The sequence below is a fragment of the Cnephaeus nilssonii genome (assembly GCF_951640355.1).
Source record: "Cnephaeus nilssonii genome assembly, chromosome: 9".
In the NCBI taxonomy this organism is placed as follows: Eukaryota; Metazoa; Chordata; class Mammalia; order Chiroptera; family Vespertilionidae; genus Cnephaeus; species Cnephaeus nilssonii.
The window spans coordinates 25,313,560-25,337,883 of NC_137080.1; the positions used below are offsets into that span (position 1 = coordinate 25,313,560).

The 24,324-nt window shown below is 44.0% G+C and overlaps 1 protein-coding gene across 1 annotated transcript; it reads left to right on the forward strand.

The window, feature by feature from the left end:
- The first annotated feature begins 800 nt into the window (after positions 1-800).
- Positions 801-15,650, forward strand: TNFAIP3 (TNF alpha induced protein 3). The gene is made up of 9 exons (XM_079780720.1): positions 801-938; positions 4,043-4,355; positions 7,694-7,884; positions 8,535-8,682; positions 8,847-9,017; positions 10,221-10,401; positions 11,284-12,191; positions 12,845-13,026; positions 13,654-15,650. The coding sequence occupies exons 2-9, from the start codon at positions 4,058-4,060 to the stop codon at positions 13,924-13,926; spliced, it is 2,352 nt and encodes a 783-aa protein (XP_079636846.1). The 5' UTR covers positions 801-938; positions 4,043-4,057; the 3' UTR covers positions 13,927-15,650.
- The last annotated feature ends 8,674 nt before the right edge of the window (positions 15,651-24,324 follow it).

The following is a 24,324-nucleotide window of genomic DNA, read 5'->3' on the forward strand; positions in this document are numbered from 1 at the left end:
TGGTGTGCAGAAACGAACAAGGGGAAATCCATCTAGACTGGCCTTGTTCCTGTGAACTTCAAGGTCGCAGGGCCACGGGGCCTGATGTCACCTCGGACCTGCCTCCCTCAGCCTGGGGTCCTGGGCTGGCAGGAACGCTGGGAGCGGGGAGGGAGGCTGTGACTGCTTCTTTTTCTCGAAATCCCCGCGGGGGGCCTAGAATCATGGGCTCCCCTATGAGCTCATCACGTGCACAACCAAAGCTCTTCTTCAAACCGGGCCCAGAGGCTGAGGTCCGCCGGGTGGTTTTTAGGGTTTTCTTTCTTTATTATTTCCCTTCTGGTTCTCCACAGTTGATTTTCTGCAGAAAAACGGCCGAGAAAAAAGAACCTATTTCATTTCCAGTTCCCATCACAGCGATTTCCACATGGATGTGACGTTGGCCCCCGCTTCCGAAATGCCCAGGTGACTCACGCGGGGACACCCCGCGGCGGGCGGGGCCACCCCGCGGGCGGTGCGGAGCGGGGGGGGGCGGGGGGACGGGGCAGGGCGGGGCCCCGCTGGCCTGCTGCGCCCTCTGCCGGCCAGCAAGCCCGGCCGCCGGCCTCTCTCCCCGCGCTGCGTCACGTGTCTGGAAAGTCCCCGGGTGGAAAGGTGGAAATCCCCACCGGGCTCCTCGGTTAAACAGAAAGAGAGAACAGAGAACTGGCAGTCTGCAGCCTCTGCGGCGGCGAGTGCAGGGTGCTCAGAACCCGCGGGGGCGGAGCGGCGAGAGCGGCCCCGGGAGCACGGCGGCGGCGGGCGCGATCCACACCCCCGGCCAGCCCAGCCAGTGAGCGCACCCGAGCCCGGCTGTCTATGGGGCGCCGCCTCCGCCTGGCTCCGACCCTTGCCTGCGGCGTTCGCCTGCCCTAACCTGGACTTGGGACTTCGGCAGAGGATCGCGCGGCCCTGGAGAGGTAACCGCCACGTCTCCGTGCTGCCTGCCCCGGCTTCTTTCTCCGGGCCGGGGCTGTGGGTGCGCATATGCGGCAGCGACTCGCGGGCTGGACCGGTCGGCCTGGCACTGGTTTTGCAGCGGTCCTGGAGGGCAGCTTGTCGGCCGTTTGTGCCCACTGTAGGTTTGGAAATGCTGGAAGTTGAGGTCACCGCGCCAGAGGTTGGGGTGACAGCTCTGGATTCCTCCAGCCGGCTGTGCCTTTCAGATTATGCAGAGAACTTAAATCTGCAGCCGGCTGATGGAGAGTCGCCCCTGAGGCCACTTGGTCGGGTGGTCGTTGTTGCTTTGCTCTTTTTCGTGTCTTTTCTTTTTCTTTTTTTGTGGAACCAAGGGCTGCATGCCCATGGCCACGTAGACCCTGCAGAATGCTGTGGCTTCTTCCAGATTGTGCAGAGCCAGCGCATCGGGGGTGTGATGCATCCGGGGCAACAAAACCCGGTGCAGGGCAGGGGGCTCAGTCAGCTAACCTTTCCAGGGAGGGTGTGCAGACACTCCAAAGAGTTCTGTGCAAGGGAGTCGGAGGTCCATCTTTTTCAATTGCATCATTGTAAGGCAAGTGTGCATGTAGACGTGGCCTGCGTTTGGGGGGCTCCAGTTTAGAACCCTCTGCAGGCCCCTGCCCCAGCCTCTACCCCACAGTCAGACAGTCTTTGTCAACCGGGGTCGTTCCACATCCTGCCACCTGGCCTCTCAGGAAAGCAGTGGTATTAAGTAAGGAAGGAGCTCAGCTCTCTTGGAGACCGCTTTGTTTTCAGTTCTCTCTGCCTTGGAACGCGGGCCTGGTCAAGTGTCTCGGGCAGCATTTTGGGAGAACCACACTCTTCATTCATTGGGCCCTCATGGCCCCGGGTACTGAGCAGTCAGTCACGGCTCCTTTCTGGTCATCTAAGGTGCTTCTTTCGTTCTTGCAATTCTTGGTACAATTTTTTGAATGTTTGGAGGGGTACTTTCTAAAAATTCCATGAGGCATTTGTTGATAAAAGGTGAGATAATAGAAACGTAAAAGAAATGTTGAAGGTAATATCGTATGTCTTTGCCTATGAGGACAGTATAGTCATAGGTCAGAAAAACTTATTCTTTAATCTTTAGCGTGGAGAAGTCCACGTACTGGGAACTTGGACAGTGGGTTTTGATTTAAGGAGGCAATCCTGCGGGCTGTGCAAGACTACACCTATGAATGAGATGACACTGGGCTAGCCAATATTGACATTTGCAAGTCTAGCATATGGTTTACAGCTCTCACTATTTGCAAGAGCTTTAGGTTCAGAAGAAAATAATAGAAGAGTCAGAAAAGCAAAAAGGGGCTCCATTTAGCTTTTTAAAAATCTTCCTCTTGCCCGTCTGTTTCCATCTGGAGCAGCAGGCATTGCAATCACAGGTATGATGGTGTGAGAATAGCAAGGGGCAGGTGTTGGGAGACCTGGCTTCTAGGCAAAGTTCTGCCCCTGGATCGTGTGGGACCTGAGCAGGACCTGTGCTTCTGTCGCCTTCGCTGCAGACTAAGGTGATCGTGTGATTTCAAGAGGGGGCGGTAAGGTTGTCTTTGATTTTTAACCCCAGCATCAAGTACAGCCTTTAGCAGATGAGCGGAGCGGACAGTGCTTGTTGAGTGATGGACAGGTGACTAAATGACATCCTAAAAGAGACTTTTGCCATGCCACAAAGGGGAAGTCTTCGTGATGTTTTTGTACCTTCGTGGTGTCTGTAGTCCTGCTATAATGCTGCCCACTTCTACCTGCAGAGAACAGTTGGCATCAGAGGACAGATCACTATCTGACCCAGAGAGTGACTTCGCCCAGGCCTCCTCTGGCAATCAGATTAGGAATTCTGATGCAAAACTACCACCAGAAAACTCCTCTGAAGCAACCTTGGGGTCATCTAGTCCAGATCTCTTTTTTGAACGGACCACAGAATTTAGACCCCCTTATCGATGGCTTCGCAGGAGTGGCTTCCGTAATATCTAGGTTTCTTTTCCCTCTTACATCGATGTAATTTCTTTCTCAACTAGAGGCCTGGCAAATAGTCTGATGCAGGAGTAGGATTCACAATCACTATGAAACTTTCCAGGGAATATCTTCATTCTCTGAAACCATGTTTGTCTTCCTCTTGGAAATTAAAGGCACCCTACTAAGGGCCAGTGAGTGAGAGCTAGCTCTCCGTGCTGCAGGATCCCACCTTGCGTCAGTTCACGCCATCCCACACTGTTGGCATGGGTTGTGGATGCTGGGTATTGCCCTCTTCCTCTTTCATATGTCCCGAGTGGCCACCTGGCTGTAATGTCTTTCCTCATCTGCTTCCAGCTGTTCATTTCCTTCCACCTGTTGATTTTGTTTGAAGATTTTAGGGTGAAGACAGGGTGGGAAATGTATCTGAGCGTTGGTACCTGGAGGAAGAGAATGAAATTTGGTTGGCAGTTGCATTGAAGTAATTGAGCTCCCATGTCTGCTCTTCGAAGTGTAGAATTTATTATCCTATTGTTGTTGTTATTTCATTTCTTATTCTGATGTTTAAAGTTCAGTAATCAGGTTTGGAAAGACTGCTTGCTGATCATTTGCTCTTAAAATTACAAAGCATCTTGCTGGACATAGGCTTTTGTGTTGGTTATACAACATTCAGTTTTAACTCTATAAACATTATAATAAATTTATAAATAAACTCTTTGCAAATATTTCTCTTTGGGGCTAAAGAGGAAACTCCAGTCAGATGCCTAGGGGACAGCATAAAATTGCAGGATTTTTCACAAAATATTTACTGTCTTTCCAATACAGGGTTATTCCCCTCCTCCTCCTCCTCCTCCTCCACCTCCTCCTCCTCCTTCACAGTACCCACTCTCCGCCTTCCTTCTCTTGTTTAGACTAATCTTTAAAAGTGATGTAATTTAAAACAGTCCAGTGTGAGTTAATCTTTGAGGCCAGCTAGTATCCTGGGAGTAGAGGTGACTAAGATCTTTTGCCTACAGATTAGGGTAATGACAAGATCAAACGCTGGGGATTCCTGCGGGCAGGTATATAGGAATAGTATCAAAGTCGGGCTAACGGAATGGGTTTTCTTCCTCCTCTTCAGGTGTTGTGGAAGAACATGATGGCTGAACAACTCCTTCCTCAAGCTTTGTATTTGAGCAATATGCGGAAAGCTGTGAAGATCAGAGAGAGAACTCCAGAAGATATATTTAAACCTACCAATGGAATCATTCATCATTTAAAATCCATGCACCGGTACACGCTGGAAATGTTTAGAACTTGCCAGTTTTGTCCACAATTTCGGGAGATCATCCACAAAGCTCTCATAGACAGAAACATCCAGGCCTCCCTGGAAAGTCAGAAGAAGCTCAACTGGTGTCGAGAAGTCAGGAAACTTGTAGCTTTGAAGACGAATGGTAAGACATGCTTTTGTCTGGCGTGTGTGTGTGTGTGTGTGTGTGTGTGTGTGTGTGGCTTCCACAGTGCTGCGTCCCCATTCATTACACTTTAATAGCACTAGCCCAAACACAAATCTCTTGAGGCCTTTGACACCTTAGTCTAGAAACTCTGTGGGGGCATGTGATGAAAGCAAGCTTGTTTTGTGAATATTTTTATTAAGGATATTTTCTAGTTGTGTATATTAGACAGCAGAGTGCATTAAGGCTTGGGGAGTGCATTTCTAAACACCAGGCCCTTGTTAGGTGACTTACGCATCTAATTTTTGTGACTGTTGAATCATCTGTAAAATTCACTTCCCTGGCCAGTAATGGAAGTATTAAAAGGCTTTAGTTCAAGAGGAAAGCATGGTGTGAAAACTGGTATTACTATTGTTTCCCACTGTCATTAGAGAACGTTTGTGATGATGGTCTTACACTTCTTGGCTTGATGGCCTTTTATGGGTTAACCAATGAATGGCTGTTGAGGACAAAAGGGGCTCTGTTGTCTGCTCTTCCCTTAGCTAGGTTCTGTTGCTTATCGTCCCATGATATGAGCTAGAAAGGTATTTGAGATTTTTAACACTGATTTTGGACCTCTGCTTCATTATTTTTAGGGATAGTACTGAATTTCTTACAGTCTCTGCCCATCTGCACAATGGCCTTCACCATTCGTAGCTGTTTCCTGCTCTGAGCTTTACTGTTTGGTTTTTTTAAATTATTTCCTTTGAGCAAGAGTGTACACATCCCAGAAACATCCAACCATACTGTTTCATGCAGATACAAAATTCCACTTTATGGATGTAGCTAATTATTACACTAAACGGTCCAAGATCAATTAAATGCTTATAGTTTAGGTAAGGGCAGGAATCTCAGGTCCTTAGATCAGAGACAGTCCTAAACCATCCCAATCAAATAATACATTCATCCACCTGCAGAAAATCCTGGTGGACAATGAGAGGATAAGAACATTAACTTAAGTAACTTAATTGATACACTAACCTTGGCCATTTTGGGCTGGGGTAACTTGGTGTGACTGAGGTTGTGGGTTTTTTTGCTTTGCTTCTGGAGGGTCTTGTACATCATCTCAACATCTTGCTTATATTTTTGAAGCATAGATTCTTAGAAACACAGAAAAAAAACTGGGGATTGCTAGTGTTACCATCGTTCTTGGCATTAAATCAAGTGATGCATAGAAGTAGGTAATTATGTTAAGTCATCATCAAGGGGTTTATATTCCTGACAGCTTGTGGTTTTAACTCTCTCCCTTTTTGTTACAAAAAAAAAAAAAAAAGATATGGAGTCAATTTGGGGAGAGTTGGAAACAGAGATTCTGCCAAATTAGAAATGTGGCAGAAAGAGGAAAACCTTATTTTCATTAACTGACATTTTAGGTTTAACTGGCTCTATTTCCTTAAGAAAATAATGGAATATAAAGAGTAAACATTTGTTTGGCAACGATTTGTCATTTAAATCCATGAGGATTCACCCTACAAGAAAACTACAAAAGCCAATGCATTTTGGTAACATTTTCTGGAAACAGGGATTTTTAGGCTCAGAATCCTTTTATTTTCCAATTTCAAGAAAATGTCTTAAGATTCTGGAAAAGGAAGATATTTAGGGGATGGGGGAAGCAAATGACTTTTCCTCTTTGATTTTTATTAGCACCTTTTTTAAACAGCCTTCGTCCTATAGGTGGGTTCTACAAAATCAATGGTCTGGGGAGGGGGTGATTCACAAGTTTGCATTTGAGGATATGAGACTGTGGTGAATGAGGAAGGGAGTAGGTGGCATAAAGTTGAAACTTCATGTGAAAAATTCCAGCGTCTATTGGCTGCAGCGATTTCACTTGTATAATGAGTAGCCCTATTCCAGCTCACCCTGACCACACCCACTTGGAAAGTCCAGGGTGCACTTCGCAGTTTAAATGTCTACACACCAGAACAAAAAGTACAATAGCTGTTGCTCAATTGCTAGTCAAATAACTTAGCACTGGGGAATTCCAGATGTTACTTAGGGAATTTTATACTGGTGCATCTCAATAAAGAACTGAAAGTAAGCACAACAAGAAGAAAAAAAGGCCTTATCTTTGCTCTAGATTTTGCAAAGGGGAAATTTCAACAGAATGCAGTCGTTGCCACACTCCTGCCAAGACACAAATGATCTTGTTCGTTCATTTGTTTGAATGCTTATGTAGTTAGTTTTTCTAAGTGTGTAAATTTGAAGGGATACTGGCTGTGGATATGTATTTCAGGGGTTTTGTTGTTGTTGTTGTTTTACAGTTTGACTATAATTAAAATTTGATAAAATGTCAAAGAGCTTTATTGCCCTACTTAAACAAAGCAAAGAGTTGAATTTTTCTTTTTAAAAACAATTGTGCACTCTCCAAAGTGATTAAGGAATAAATTTATTATTATTATTATTATTATTATTAAACAGTCTCCCAAAATGTTTGGAGGTTGAGGGAAAATACAGTCTCTTAAATTGTGGATTTTAGCCTATAAAATTGGTTACATAAAAGTAACAAATTAATGGAATAAAATTAGATCTATTTTTTGCTCAAAGTTCTTAAAATGCCAGCCCTAAATTATTATTATTTTCAAAATGTAGGCATCCAAGCACCCTTTAACTTTTGAAAAGGACTGCAATTTCTCACAAGCATGTTCACATAAGGCATTTAAACGTAGATGAAATAATTACCAGTGACAGTAGATAATTGTGTTCTCAATCCCACTTTACAAACCAGGAGAGGAAACTCCCAGGCCCCAAAGCCTACAGTGGAATGGTCAAGTCATTTACCACTGAGTCATAGCCAGACCGTCCCTGTCTAGGGACTGGAGACAAGTGGCTTCCTGGTTTGTGCATGTTGCGCTGGGTCTACTCTGCTAGAGTCAGAAGGCAATATTGCCAGTGTCTTAGCCAGAACATCAAGGAATATTAGCCAGAACATCAAGTAAATGTTGCCAGTGTCTTAGCCAGACTTGAGAGATCACAGTCCAATGCCCTCATTTCACAAAGAGGAAAAAGACTCAGAGAGATTAAGGAATTTCCCCCCAAGTCACCTAAATGAGTTAGGGCAGAGCTGGGCTGGACCAAGGTCCAGTGATTACCTGTCCCTGGCTCCTTTTGCTCTTTTGGTATCAGTCATAAAAATAAGGATTTTTTTTTTCCCTGTCATCATCTGTGAAATGTTATCAACCATTTGCATTTCTCCATGCCCCAGGGGGTCTCCCAGGATAGCATGAGCACTCCTTTATTCTGAGATGCTTTGCTGGGTTTGTATGTGGATTGCTTGAATTTGCTTCTCTTAATGTCCTCAGGTGATGGAAACTGCCTCATGCATGCTGCTTCTCAGTACATGTGGGGTGTTCAGGACACGGACTTGGTCCTGAGGAAGGCACTCTTCAGCACTCTCAAGGAGACGGACACACGCAACTTTAAATTCCGCTGGCAGCTGGAGTCTCTGAAATCTCAGGAGTTTGTGGAAACGGGGCTTTGCTACGACACCCGGGTATGTTTTGTTCCCCCATTAAGCATCCACTGACAGAACTCCCTGGTGGGGGAAAGAGTACCTTAGGCCCGACCCTGCTCTCAGAAGCATATGATTTACTAGGTCACATGAGCTTGGCTAAGCAAAACATCATCAATGGAAACCTCCTGTGGGATCAACTGAGGATTTTGTCACCGTTGGGAGACTCCAGGGTAGCAGATTCCCAGCTGTGTGTCTCTTAGCTTTAGCTTGATCATTCTGATCCCTGGCCTTCCCTGTGGCATTTTGGTAGTTTTTCAGTTTGATTGTCCTTTGCATGCTTTACTGAGCCAGCCAGTCAAATTCAGACCTCGCCATTCTCAGTCACAAGTTTGGAATTTTTGCGTACATTTGGATGAGGGGCTTCAGTGTTATGCCTCATCAGGGATTTTTTTGAAACCAGGTGCTGTCCCTGTCATCCTCCCCCACTTCTGAGCTTGCCTTGTAATGGAAAATAGTAAGGGAAGAAAACCAAAATGGGGGGGAAAAGGGTGATCATTTGAATGATGATTTCCAGAAAGGGGAAAAGCAAGCCGAGTTATATAAATGAATAACCATAGAGGGTGTCAGAATGATTTTCTAATGCAGAGTACATTCAAACATTGTTCCCCTCCTGACCCCTCTCCCTTCAGAATTGGACTGATGAATGGGACAACCTTATCAAAATGGCATCCCCCGACACACCAGGGGCCCGAAGTGGCCTTCCGTATAATTCACTGGAAGAAGTACACATATTTGTCCTTTGCAACATCCTCAGAAGGCCGATCATTGTCATTTCAGGTGAGTTGCCTACAGATCGCTTATTTGTATGCAAGTGCTTTTCAGTTTTAATGCTTTTACTCTTAGGGAAAAAATCTACACTGCCGAAGTTACAGGCAACTGTAGCTAAATGGAATTTGATGAGAGTCACCTGAGGGCCTTATTTTTTCTTTTTCTTTCAACAGACAAAATGCTGAGAAGTTTGGAATCAGGTTCCAATTTCGCTCCTTTGAAGGTGGGCGGAATTTATTTGCCTCTCCATTGGCCCGCCCAGGAATGCTACAGATACCCCATTGTTCTCGGCTACGACAGCCAACACTTTGTACCCCTGGTGACCCTGAAGGACAGTGGGCCTGGTGAGAAACCTGAGCATTCATTCACATTTGTAACTACTGGTAGATAGCGGTACACCCTGTTCCAACTGAATGTCAGGGTTTGCTCTTTTGCTCCTTATTGAATTAGTCTCATGGAAGTGTATTTTTATTTAAATATAGTACGTTATCTTTTGCTTGGTTTCCAATAGCAGTAATCATGATACTCCCTTACCTTTTGTGTATGGCTTCAGAATTACTTTCAGCATGTTAGTTGCAAGTAGGAGATACATGTATATATCTTACTACTATCATCTATACTAATAAAAGGATAATATGCTAATTAGGCTGGGTGACAGGACATCTTCTGGACGTCCGACTTCCTTCCGGACAGTTAGGGGGCGACCAAGCCGGCAGGGGGGCAGTTGGAGGGTGACCATGCCAGCAAGGGGGCAGTTGGAGGGTGACCATGCCAGCAGGGGGGCAGTTACGGGGGGATCAGGCAGGCAGACAAGCAAGCAGTTAGGAGCCAGCGGTCCTGGATTGTGAGAGGGATGTCTGACTGCCACGGGATCAGGCCTAAACCAGCAGTCGGACATCCCCCGAGGAGTCCCTGATTGGAGAGGGTGCAGGCCAGGCTGAGGGACCCCCTCCCTGTGCACAAATTTCATACACCGGGCCTCTAGTTTCTATTAATAAGTGACCAATTAAGGCACACAGATACCTTAATCCAGTGCCTGGCATGGAGCCGGTAAATGTCTATCAGGTTAGCTATTAGTATAACAGCTTAATGTGCCCTAGGCACTTTGTAAGTGCTTTAGGCATATTGCTTTATTTCATTTTATCCTCACAGCATCTCTATAGGTTGTAAGCATTGGTAGCCTTATTTTACAATTGAGGCACTTGAAGCTCAGAGAGGGTAAATAACTTGCCTTATGTCACTGAATTTGGTAGTGGCAGAGTGAGGATTCAAACTCAGGTCAGTCTGATTCTGAAGTGTGGGAATTTAGCCAGCAAGATCTGCTGCCTCCACGCTGCTTTATATTCCGCAAGCTTCCTGGAAACAATGCATTTTACATTAGAGTTTAGCCGAGTTTGTTTTCCCATTTGAGTTTGTGGCTTGATCATAGTTTTCCACTCTATAATTGTGTCCTTTCTGCATTTTCAAATTTTAACCATTATGTGTATAGCCTCACACATCTCCTTTAGCAGAATTATATTTGACTTACGTGTTATTTTTCCCCTCAGAAATCCGAGCCGTTCCCCTTGTGAACAGAGAGCGAGGAAGATTTGAAGACTTGAAAGTTCACTTTTTGACAGATCCCGAAAACGAGATGAAGGAGAAGCTTTTGAAAGAGTACTTGATGGTGATAGAAATCCCAGTGCAAGGCTGGGACCATGGCACCACCCACTTGATTAATGCTGCAAAGTAAGCACTTTATCTTCACCGCTAACCTCTGTCCTCTTTAACTGTTTGTAATTCAGCCACATAAGCTGCTGCCACCCCAAAGCTCAACAGTCAAGTTTTTGAATGCAGTCTCCTCCAGTGTGAAACAAACTCAGAGGCTTGCCAACGTCAGAGAGGCTTACCCGAGAGGCATTACTAACTGGTTTCAAATGAGAACAAGTAATTTACCTATCGTGATTTTTCCTACACACAGGGATGCTCAGAGTCAGAATTGTGGCTTTTAAAAAAGTTTGTTTACATCACGGATACTTGTTTTTCTTAATTTCTCTAGTACTAGACTAGCAAGTGAAAATTCTTAGAAACAAGAGCCTTTTTTTCTTGACTTCTCGGTAAGGACAGACACGCCAGACTCAGACTGAGTAGTAGAATGTGTTTATGTAGCAGCCACGTGATTTCACCACAAGGAAAAGGGAGGGGACACTCCGAGTGCACGCCGTACAGGTATCTAAATGCCAAGCACTGGCTTTATCTTGAAGTGGTGCCTACTTCTTAGAACTGAAGTGCACAAGAGTTGACCTCCAAAGACCCAAGAGAATGTGTTTCCCAAAGTGGAGAGTAACAAATTACAGAGAGTCATACATAATGCCTAGGGGTTTGTCTGCCTCTGGGTACGGCTCACGGCCATTCATTCTAGCAGAGACCAGGCGCCAGTTTAAAATTAATAACAGCAAAGTACAGAACACAGAGTGGCAAAGTCATTTGTACCATAAAGTAGACTAGTCCCAAAAGAACACCTGAGTAATCATTCACTAGAAATTTGCCGTACAAGTGTGTGTGTGTGTGTGTTTGTGTGTGTGTGTTTGCATGTGTATGAAGTCTCATATTTCTCCTTTTGGTCTTTAGGTTGGATGAAGCTAACTTACCAAAGGAAATAAACCTGGTCGATGATTACTTTGAACTTGTCCAGCACGAGTACAAGAAGTGGCAGGAGAACACGGAGCAGGGGCGGAGAGAGCTGCACGCCCAGCACGCTTTGGAGCCCTCCATGCCCCAGCTCTCTCTCATGGATGTAAAATGTGAAACACCCAACTGTCCTTTCTTCATGTCCGTGAATACCCAGCCTCTATGCCATGAATGCGCAGAGAGGCGGCAAAAGAACCAGCACAAATCCCCCAAGCTGAACCCCAAGCCAGGCCCGGACGTGGTGCTTGGAGCCTCTCGGGGCGAGGCCTATGAGCCCACGGCCTGGAGCCCCGAGGAGCCAGCTGGGGGGCCTCATTCGGCCCCTCCGACAGCACCCAGCCTCTTCCTATTCAGTGAGACCACGGCCATGAAGTGCAGGAGCCCCGGCTGCCCTTTCACGCTGAACGTGCAGCACAACGGATTCTGTGAGCGTTGCCACAATGCCCGGCAACTGAATGCAGGCCACACCTCGGCCAGCACGAGGCATTTAGACCCCGGTAAGTGCCGAGCCTGCCTCCAGGACGTCACCAGGACATTTAATGGGATCTGCAGCACTTGCTTCAAAAGGACTACGGCAGAGCCCGCCTCAAACCTCAGCTCCAGCATCCCTCCTTCCTGTCATCAGAGGTCCAAGTCCGACCCAGCACAGCTCATCCAGAGTCTCTCCCCCCATTCTTGCCACAGAGCTGGGAACGAGGCCCCCTCTGGCTGCTCTTCTCAGGCCACACGCACTCCTGGGGACAGGACGGGGACGAGCAAGTGCAGGAAAGCTGGCTGCATGTATTTTGGGACTCCCGAAAACCAGGGCTTCTGCACGCTGTGTTTCATCGAGTACAGAGAAAATAAACGTGAGTGCAATGCTGGGTTTTCTAACCCCTGTTTTGAAACCCCTATGTAGAAGGGTTTTGTTCTTGAACTTCAAGAAAGGAGGCCCTCTGGGCAGTGGGGTAGAATGTTACACAGAGGGACCGTCACGCTGGCTCTGCCAGCCACCCACGGGAGCAAAAGGCACGGAATGCCATGTTCCAAGTGCATCCTGTAGGGAGAGTGTATAGAATTAGCTTTCACAGGTTGGTCAGTGTTGTGTCTATAAGGTAGAGTTTAAACTAGACTTTTCTTGAAACTTGGGTATAACAGAGGAAACTCAAAATCTGAAGAGTAGCAGCTGGAGACAGGGACGTCTCTATTCACATTGTAAGAAACCATCTGCGGTTTTAGAAATCGCTAATTAGAAAGAAGGATGGGCAGTGAGTGTGTCTCTGTTCTGTTACTGTGCCTGACCAGTGGGCAAGTTCAAAGTGAGAGATCTGTAAAGTCAAAGATGTTTCAATGACAGCATTATCATTCTCTTAAAAGTTTGTTGAATTTATAAAAGGCTGCTCTCATGTAAATATTGAAGGCTGGCCTACTCTGTATTTGGACACTGTTTCTTTCTCTCAAGTCATCGTTTCTCTGTTTGGTGGCCCACATGTGGTACTGACTGGTATCAACTCTCTTCCAGATTTTGTTGCTGCCTCGGGGAAAGCAAGTCCCACAGCCTCCAGGTTCCAGAATGCAGTCCCCTGCCTGGGGCGGGAGTGTGGCACCCTCGGAAGCACCGTGTTTGAAGGGTACTGTCAGAAATGTTTTATTGAAGCTCAAAATCAGAGATTTCATGAAGCAAAACGGACTGAAGAGCAGCTGGTAAGACATTTTGAGATACTCCCTTCTCTCCTTGCTGGAGCAACTACTATTGATTTGCGTGGCCTATATACTAGTATATCTTAGAATTCATTTCAAAAAGCAAGTAAGATTAGCCATCGAATAAAACCTCTTAACGCCTCCCAAAGCCAGGTGGCTGTCACAGAGCTCTTGGAGTTATAGTAGAAGCACAAACACCTAAGTGGTCAGCAGATTTTTCTGAAATAATCCTTTACCAAGAGGAGACAGGAGAAGGAGGCAGAGCACCCAGGTGCCTCCTGGATGGCATAGAAGAAAAGCAAACTTTGACTGATAGATGCTTCTCCTATTTAGGAATCTGTCTAAATAAACAATGGCAGTTGATTTCCCTAAACAGCAGCGAACTGGCCAGCATTTGCAGGCCTCCGGGTTAGGATTGGAGGCCTGTCTGGGGCCAGGTCTGCTTTTGTGGGGCTGAAGGGACAGTGCTGGGAGAGCGCCTGCTCACAGGCTGCACGTGGGCCTCTGTTTCATTGCTCAGGCAGATGCTCTTCACCCCCAGAGCCTGGTCGCACTCACACTGTCCTCTAAGACCCCTGGTGCTCTCCCTGAGGAATGTGAACCACAGTTCTCTCTGCTCTTTCCCCTCAGAGAACGAGCCAGCGCAGAGACGTGCCTCGAACCACACCGATTGCCTCCAGGCCCAAGTGTGCCCGGGCCTCCTGCAAGAACATCCTGGCCTGTCGCAACGAGGAACTCTGCATGGAGTGCCAGCACCTCGGCCAGCGGGTGGGCCGGGGGGAGCCCGTTCCCGAAGAGCCCCCCAAACAGCGCTGCCGGGCCCCTGCCTGTGATCACTTTGGCAACGCCAAGTGCAATGGCTACTGTAACGAGTGCTTTCAGTTCAAGCAGATGTACAGCTAATGCGAACAGGTGAGCCAGCCCCAGCCGTTAGCCAACATGGTGCTATCCTCTAAACACTCTGGTGCCGCTGGAGTCGGTCCGGGCCTCGGGGGCTCGCGGTTGCCTTTGAGCAGGAGAGGAAAGATAAGCTCTTGGGCACGGCCTTGAGTTTGGTAACCGAGGAACAGTCCCAGGTGGCCTTGGAGCAGATGGTGTCGGATTCCTTCTGGGGCTCCTCCTCCTCCTCCTCTCCTGCCAGCAGAGGCCAGGAACTTGACGGACTTGGAATGCGCGCCAGCACTGCTTTGTCATCTTTCAAGAAAAGAGACAAGACACAGTCAGAGCCAGTCCACCTGCCTCCAGCGGCACTGCTCAGAGGGGGGAAGCTGAGTCCTCGCAGCCCCCGGGCCTCTGTGAGAAGGATGGGAGGCTCAGGGAAAAGGGACATCTGCAGTGACAGTAGTTGGTGGTGTTTCCCTCCCTGCCTCACTCCTTTCCCTCGGACTGTGATTCCGAGGCTGCTGAGACGAAGTTCATACTGCAAAGCCTTCAGCTGCTCCTTACAATATGCACCTTGTAGAAATCAGAATATCTCAGTGGGAAGATGTGTGCCTCTTGGTTATCACGGTCTTCGCTTCTAAACATGCTATCTTGAACTGAGGTGTGTATAAAAATGTGGACATATAATGCACCCTTGTGTATGAGGGATTCTTTTTTATTGTGTTGAAAAAAAGAACGAGCCAGCGCAGAGACGTGCCTCGAACCACACAGAGTGCCTCCAGGCCCAAGTGTAAGAAGACTGAACAATAATAACCTATTTTCTGGTTGTTGTTGGGCCACCGCGTGTACGTACAGCTTTCATGAACTCAACCCGCTGCCTTGTCAAAGGTCCTATGTTTGGAGTTTACTTTATTTATTTTACTGCAAACTTTAAGGTTATTTAAATGAAGTTGTTTCTTCTGCTCTGGGGAAAATGCCCTAGTGTCTTCTTGAGATAAAGATATTTGCTGTGGGTCATGTTCTGGAGTCAGGCACGTTCCTGACTGCAGCGGGGAGTCGGCCACTCCGATGCACTTCCGTTGCCTTCCCAAGGAAAGAAGGAATTGCCATCAGTAGTCAATTTATTAAAATCTCATGCTTCTTCTTCATGAAACTGGCCAGAGCCACTTCCCAGCCACAATATAGAATTGTCTCTGACTATTCTACCTCCTTAGAGATAAGATTGGAAAGGAACAGGGGTGGGATTGGAGAAGGTCACAGGGAAGATGTGGCCTTCAGTGATGGTTTTATTTGCTGTGTGAATGCCTTTCTGGGGCATAGGGCAGTGACCTCCTGCTCGTGAGTATGAGGAAATGTCTATCCTCGGCCTGTGGTTTCTATATGTGCTTTGTGTCACGGTCATACTTGTTCTAGAAAAAAATGGCAGGGGAAACACATTGTCCCCAGAGGTAAAGGCGGCCATTTTTTTTTGGTCTGGACTAGTGCTCCCCGAGTCTTCAGTGTTTTCATCTATTCCTTTTAAGGTTCATATTTTAATATTTTGTGTATTGATATTCTCATTCTTAATGTGAAAACATGGAATTATTTATACTTGTTATGTAAAACATTTGGAATTTGCACATTTAGTTGTTTAAGTAGATTTCTGTTTACTCAGTTGGGTTTATTAAAAGTTTCCTAAATAATTGTAACTTTTCACAAAAGCCAATATTAAAAGAGAAATTATTTAAGAGCAAATTTTGATGTTTTCTGTTTATATATGATGAAAGGAAAAGGCCCAAATATTAAGACTACACTTCCCAAAAATCTTTATTTCAAGGAATACCTGGGCAGGGGATATATCTCTCACTCATGCATAATAAGGGAACTTTGCAAAAATAGTAACTGTGTGAGGGTAAGACATTGGGTTTACCCGCAGGCCTCCAGGGCCCGGATGAGAGTGGGAAAGAGCTGCCAGTGCCAGTTCCCAGGAGGTGCTGGGGCCCTGTGCTCCTCCAAGGGTTCCTGCCCTGAACCTTAATAATGTGCAGAAAGAGAAAACCAGAGGGAGGACCAGGGAGGCAGGAAGGAAAGAGAAATAGGAGGAGAAGAAGGAAAACTGGCAGCATCCGTGTGCTGGGCAATTATAAAAGGACACATTCTTCTACCTAAGGCAATAAAGGATTGATTCAGGAGGACCAGAAAGCTCCTGGACCCTTTTTTTTTTTTTTTGGGGGGGGGAGAATAAGATTAATTTACAAGAAAGTGGAGTATAATGAAGCCCCATACATCCATCATCCAGTTTCAACAATTATCAATATTTTGCCAAATGTGTTTCATTTCTCACCCCCTCTTTTTCCTGGGTTATTTCAAAGCAAATCCCAGAGATTGTGTCCTCACACCCACAAACACATCTGTGTCATCATTAATTGAAGAATATGTTCTATTTATATAACCACCATTATTACACCTAGCTAAATTATTTTCAGTATCATTCAGAGTGTATTCTAATCTCTCAGATTGTCCACTCCACAAATACCCTATTGCATTTGGTTGCTACCGTGTCTTAAGTCTCTTTTATCCTGTAGCATTTCCTTTTAATTTCTCATGCTATTCATTTGTTAGGGCAACTAGGTGCTTTGTTCTGTAGAACAGCCCACATTCTGAATTTGGCTGGTTGTTTTCTTATGGTGTCATTCTACTTGTTTTTCTACACATCTTACTAGATTCTGGTTCAATTAGAACTATTATTTCAGGTGGCACTGTGTATGCCATTGCATCCCATCCTGTATGAGCTGCCTGAATCCACACCCTGAGGAATCACAAAACTTCAAATTGACCTCTTTTTCTCCATTCTTCCGAGCTCTCACCCAGCATTAAAAATTACAATTCATCAGTCAGCATGATGGACATAAGCATTTGACCATAAGTCATCAGGATTTCTAAAAAAAGGAAGTGAGTAATATTTAGCAAATCATCTCTGACTCAGATGAATGGCTCCTAGACAGGGAACTAGGGCAGGTTTAGAGCCAATTAGGGCAGGGTTTCAATCTCGAGTCCTGCATGGACTTGTGGGGGTTGGCAACCCTATAAAGCACATGCACAATTTTATGTTGGGGTATGTACATCATTTTTATGAAGTGGGGGCAATCAATAGCTTTCTTCAGAGTCTCAAAGAAATTGATGACTTCCCAAAAAGCAAGGAACCTAGACATAAGAGGGTTAAAAAATAAGACTTGGAAAGAATTGGCTTTGTTTCAGTTTGTCTAGATTTTTATTTCCAAAACTGTGGAATGTCAACTTTATACCATACAGGGGTGAAAGTTCAATATCACCCAAAATTGAACTCATGATATTTTATCCCTGCCCTCTTCTTTCAATGCTCTGGGAGGGGTATTATCTCATCTTTCTACCCATTCTAGATGTCTTCCCCACTCTTACCACATCCAAACTTCCATGATGTGTATCTACAAAATGTCCCTCGAATCCAATCCTCTCTCCTTCTGCTGCTCTAGCTTGACCTCCTATCTTTTTTCCACTAGTCCTCCCTTTCTAGTCTACTCTTTCTCTGTAACTGTGCTAGTCACCTATGCCTGTAGATCATAGACCTGGTGATGCTTCTCCTCTAATTAAAACTTTCTAATGGCTTCTACTGCTCCCAAAGCTTGATGCATGCAGCTAGGAGATGCAAGAAAATAGGAAGTTCCTGAGTTCATTTACCTCACTTTTTAAAATATATTTTTATTGATTTCAGAGAGTAAGGGAGAGAGAGATAGAAATATCAATGATGAGAGAGAATCATTGATTGGCTGCCTCCTGCACGCCCCCCACTGGGGATCGATCCTTCAACCTGGGCATGTGCCCTGCTCAGGAATTGAACCGCAACCTCCTGGTTCACAGGTCGATGCTCACCCACTGAGCCAGGCAAAATGTTGTTTTTAAAAATATACATGTTTTTATTGATTTAGAGAGAGAGGGCACCCCAACTGTGGATTTGAAGCCTGAGTATGTGCCCTGACCTGGAATCAAACCTTTCGGTGTACAGAACGATGCTACACCAACTGAGCTACACTGGCCAAGACTTAAAAATGTTTGTAAAGATGATATGAGAGCAAAAGCCTTTGGAGTCTAATTTCCAACATGTATGCAATGCTCTTTACAATTCTAACCAACTAAAGTCTTCATTCATGTCTCCTGCCACTATATTATCTCTGTCTCATGACCTTCTAGACTCTCTTCTGTACTCTTCTGCACCCTCTAGAATAGGACATTGTTTTAGATTCAGGACCCCTTTATGCTCTTAAAAAATTAGTAAGGACCCCATGGAGCTTTTGTTTATGTGTATTATATCTATTTGTATCTAGCATTTTAGAACTTAAAAGTAAAAAACAAAACAAAAATTCAAGACACAGAACTCACAGCAAACATCCCATTAACTTCCAGAATGATGACATGACATCATTCTATGTCATGGAGCCTCTGGAAAACCCCACTGTACATGCAGGAGACACTGAGAGCAAGAAAGGCAAATACATGTTAGTGTTGTTATGAACATATTTTTGACCTTGTGGAGTCCCAGACTTCTCCAGGCAACACTTTAAGAATCACAGACAATATTATGGTGAAGGCCTGTGGTAGGGACGGGGCAGGCTAGGAGAGGTCAATGGGGGTGGGGGAGAAGGGGGACATATGTAATACTTTCAACAATAAAGATAAAAAGAACCTCTAAATCAATGATTCTAACGAAGGGTGCCCATCACCACACCAGTAACCAGCACCTGTGCCTGTGCCCTGCCTCTAGCCAGAACTTCAGTGTGTGTTGCAGATCAGGAGCCTGGGTAGATTCGATTGCACCTAGGCCTGGCTGAGAAGATCTTCTCTAAACATCGACTCTATGCTTTTTCACTGTGTCCCTACTAGTAAAACTTTTTTGAGCATGTACTCCCATTATATGTATGTTTATTTCTTTATACATTATATACATATATTACCATATCAATGTATCCTACGCTTTATAAAACATCTAAAAATTAAGAGATAAAAATTAAATAAAAGAAATTCCACCATTTTCCTGCTATGCCCCAGTGAGTCCTCTGCACACACTTTATTTTTTTTTAGTTTCTTTATTGATTAAGGTGTTACATATGTGTCCTTATTCTTCATTATCCCCCCATCCCCCCCACTCATGCCCTCACCCCGCTGTTGTCTGTGTCCATTGGTTAGGCTTATATGCATGCATACAAGTCCTTTGGTTGATTTCTCCCCCTTACCCCCACCCTCCCCTACCTTCCCTCTGAGGTTTGATCTGCACACACTTTAGAGACAGAGGCTAGAGACCAGTCTGCAATGTCTCTACCATTTTGCCTTTTCTCAGAAAGTCTTTTGAATGCCCCTTCTGCTTCCAATCCCCTCTCTCCTCTCCTTTCCCCAGAATCTGACAGAGTTCCTGCCTTCTGTTCTGCATTCTCCCAGATATCATGGAAAGAACTTGGTATTTTTGTAAAAGAAATAATTACAGGTTCCAGCCCTGGCCCCATTGCCTGTTCATTATTCAGACTTGAGCAAGTTGCCTCATGTCTCTTAGTCTCAGGTTCCTCATCTGTAAAATGCTCATTGAATGTTTTTAAAAATATATTGGGGAACTGCTCCCTCTCATCCTACCAGAAAATGTTCTTTTCTATTAATAACCAAATTAATGGTTCTAAACCCTGGGGACATATTAGAATCACCCAGAAGGCTTTCAAACCAAACCAATGGCCAGAGATTCCCTGAAGCAATGAAGAGAAAGAGAACACAATTACAGCATGCACCTGGGGTACTTGAAGAGGGCAGGTGCCTTCTCTAGGTGACTAGCTTGTCATCTGTACTCCCACGAGGTGGAATTTATTGTGAGTCTTCTTTGGCATAAAAGCTCCATCTTCCAGAGGCAATATCCTATGGACCAAGGTCAGAGATATGCTACTGTATTGATCATTTACATGAGAACAACTTAGTACCAGAGAGGTACAAACACTTGCACCCTTTGGTCAGTGTACCACCCTCCTCAGAGGCTCACTCTCCAGGAATCCCTATTATCAGGATACCTGGTGAGCCTGGAATCTGACGGGGGAGCTAGTGACTGGCTTCATGTGATGGACACATTTTTCTGCATATTGGGATAAGCCTGTCCCCAGGTTCCAACAGATGGAGACTTCATTCTTTATATAGCAGGAGTACTCCAGGATGCTGTCTCCCACATGTGGTGCTTGGATGGACCATGAATGTCTTTGAGTCTCTGCCCAGTCTTTGTATCACCATCCCTACCTCCTGATTGGCCCACTTTCCTGTAATCATGTCAATATCTTCAATTAGGCCACAGGCTGCCTCTTCTGGCAACTTGGTTCTTTTCTGAGCTAGTTTATTACTTAACTCCCAGAGGAAAATCCTATTTCTAAGCTACAACTCCCTCCAGTTACTACCTAAGAACCTTGAGTTCAAAGGTAGTAATTTGGGAAATCCTTAGAGTTTGTTAGGAGATTTGATATAATATTTTCAAATATTGCTATAATATTTATTATATTTAAAAAATGACATCCAGCTGTCAGTCTACACAAGAATAAAAATAAGAGAAGATATTATTTACAGCATGGGGAATCATAGCCAGCACAAGCATGAATTCCTTAATATTATGAAACCTGGAACCCTGTAAGGTCTAATGAAAGGAGTGGAATAAATCCTTCTTCCACCCCCCCCAACCCCCACCCCCCCCAGGATCCCTCTCCCCATCCCTTCTTTAAAGCACTACTCATCTATTTATCTGGGCATTCTAATGTCTTTCAGTCCTATGAATCAGTGAAACTCTGCTCAAGTTTTAGGGACCCAATTTTATTCAAGTTCTTGCTCCTGAAATCTTCCAGGTCCAGGTTGTCCCCACATCCCCTCATACCAACATTTTTACAAAGGTGAAATCAATTAACATTTTGACTGAATGTTGAACTAGCTTATCTGTGAATTCCAGTTTTATAGTTAGATTTTCCAATAGAACATTGAGTCAGAAAATAGGAAGTAGGTAGCACTTCACACTATACATGATAATCTTTAGAAAACTTAAATTTAAAATGACTAGACAGAAGCCTAGATTCTACACTTTCTTGAGATTTTAAATACATCATCAGGTTGTGGTTTTAAAGCAGGCACTTTAAAGTAAAAATAATTGTCACATTACTAGCTACCATTTCCTCCGTTTTCAAAGTATTATGTTTTCTAATTCATGTCTGAAGTTACTATTGATTTTAGATACCACATTCAAAATGTAGAATATTTTCAAAATAGGAAACTGGCTTTTTTTTTTTTAATCTAAGGCTGAGACCTCCAGCCTTTCAATAACCATGGACAGACTGGAAGGGAAAACATGCAAAATTACTGCTGACAAAAAGGAATGCACTTAATACATAGACATTAAAAAGAAACGGTCTTTTTCGGAATTAAAAAATAGTTTCGATGAGAGGAATGGAAATTGTTGATGCAGAGGCTTCTGGATCAGCAAAAGATCAGCCCCATTGGCCCAGCTCAAGTTAAACTTGTCCCTGATAGTTTGTGAGTCTGTGGACAAGGTACCACAATTATTTAACCACAGAATTTAGAAACATATTATTTAAACTGACCTTATGCTTCTTTTATTGTCTATGTAGAATTTTGTGGTTTTGAGGAAAAAAACAACTCGGTATTCCATGTCTGAGTAAATATACTAACATATCTTCCATCGCCCAAATACATGAGGATGATACCTGATTGTCAGAGAATTTGCTAACAGATGTAATGATAATGTAATAGGCACATATTCCAAAACATTAGGTAAATAGAGAATTGTACTATAAAATATTATTTAATACAAATTAAAGTTAAATAAAGAGCCAGAATTTTTTAAATAAAAACTTTTTTTTCATTATAGGAAAAGAAGAATGGCTAAAGTCTATTCATTTAGAATCTATTAGCTCTTCTGGCTCCCATGCCCACCGGCCAGATTGCTTCTTCCCTGGACTGCCACACCAGCTTTCTAACTCATCTTCTGGTTTTGAATTATGACTGCTACAAACCACCTGCTACATGGCAGCTGGTGGGATCTTTTTAAATGTCCATCTAACTATGTCCCTTCCCCACCTTGGGGCCCGTGGAAAACCCTAGAGTTGGAGGATTTCAGAGGCAAGGACTTGAAGTTGGAGGTCCCTGAACTTTGAGCAGAATTTTACTGAACCATAGTGCTGGTTTTTTAATGGCCCACCATGGACTTTCAACTAAATTCGAGCACTTTAGCATGGCCAACAAGGCCCTGTGGCACTCTGCATACATGCTCACCCACATAGAATCCAGGCATGCTATGAGCCCACAGCCCAGAGCCTGCCTGTCATTTCCACTACCTGAACCACCATTATTCTCTCACCAACTCCTGTGCAGCTCTCAGGACTTTCTTGAATTAAAAGACCCAAGAGTCTTTTAATTCAAGAAATACCTCTGTTTCACACTCTCCAGTCTGAGCTGCTTTTTCTAGGTGTTCCCATTAAATGTGGTGCATTTTCTGTCACTATTTTGTAATTATTTGTTAACTTGTTTATCACTAATGTGAATTTCCTAAAGTAGAGAAATTCTTTTTCTATGTCCCAGATGCTTAACCCAATGTCTGACACAGTTTGGACTTTCTCTGGAAGCAAATGTTATGACAATGTTTGAGATCTAATATGTCTGTAGGGGTCAGTATTTCATGTTTTGGCATGTCACCATTAAATTGAACCTTAAGGAGCATGTTAACAATCATTTTCATAATGTATAAATATTTTTGTAATTTTTTAAGAGGTCCAACTTTAATATAAAGAGACTTTCTTTGCATAGAATCTCTTAAGGTAGTGCTGTAAATGTGAATCAGCTAATTGACCCACACAAAACAAGTTTGGATTAAAGTTAACATTTTGAAGATTTATTTTTTCCCTATCCAGGATATACATTTCTTGGCTTGCTCCAAAATATCTCACATTTTCCCCCACTCAAATTTATACTTTGTGTATTTTTAAACAAAATTTATTGGGCACCTTCTGTATTTCAAGCACTGGGATATAAACATAAATAAGACAAAAGCTCCCATCCAGAGAAAGAAACAAACATGGATACCAACATTACACCACCATGGTGAAAATGCTGTCATCAGTCACACTTAGGTCAGGAAATAGAAACACTAGAAATTCTAAGCAGGGAGGGATTTAAAATAGGAAATGTGATGCTAACAAACTGATAGCATTGTTGGGCGAGAGGCGCTCAGGAAAAATTGCCATTGACTTTCAAAAGGAAAATGCAATTTTTGCATTTTCAGTCTGCTTATATTTGCTGCCTACAGCTGTCTCCAGAGGATAATGGTTTTCTCTTTTCTTTTGCTTTTAAATCTCTGGTGAGTTCCTCTCAGAACAGCGCTCTAAACAAGAATCTTGCTAGAAAGATAGCCAGAGAAATGTTGTTTCCAGGCCTTCAGCCCCTATATCGAAAGGAGACCTTGGAAGAGCCAGCAAAGGTGGTAGCAACTAACACTGCCTCTACACTACAGTCACGTGCTGCTTCATAATGGAAATACAGTCTGAGAAATGCTGGATAGTTGATTTTGTTGTTAAGCAATCATCAATTACATTTACACAAGCCTAGATGGTATAGCCTACTGTAGACCTTGGCTATATGGAATAGCCATTCCTATAGAAAACAACATAAAATTAAATCAATCCCAAGAGAAAATGATGCAATCAAGAGAAGTGGTAAGCATGAGATGTATTAGGCTACTGCGGCATAGCATGGCATACTATTCTCCAGCAAATTATTGTTTGGGGGAAAGTAGAAATAGTACACACTAAAATAATGATAAAAAATATAGTATAGTAAATCCATAAGCCAATAACAGTCATTTATTATCAAGTATTTGTACTATACATAATTGTATGTGTCATATTGTTATATGACTGGCAGTACAGTAGATTTGTTTACATCAGCATAATCACAAACACAGGAGAAATGCATTGCACTACAACATCACTGGGCAAAAGAATTTTTTTGGCTCCATTATAATCCTAGGGACCATCATCACTGATTGAAACGTTGTTTTGTGGCTCATGACTGTATATATACACTGAGTGGCCAGATTATTATGATCTCTGAATGCATAATAATCTGGCCATTCAGTGTATATTCTATATAATAAAAGGCTAATATGCAAATTGTTCCCTTCGACCAGGAGTTCGACCAGCAGGCAGGCCGGCCAACCGCCCATGCCCCCTCCCCCTGGCCAGGCTGGCTGGACCCCACCCATGCACGAATTCATGCACCAAGCCTCTAATCCTCTAATATCTCATATATATATATATATATATATATACAGATTATTATGCGTTCAGAGATCATAATAATCTGGCCACTCAGTGTATATATTAGGAA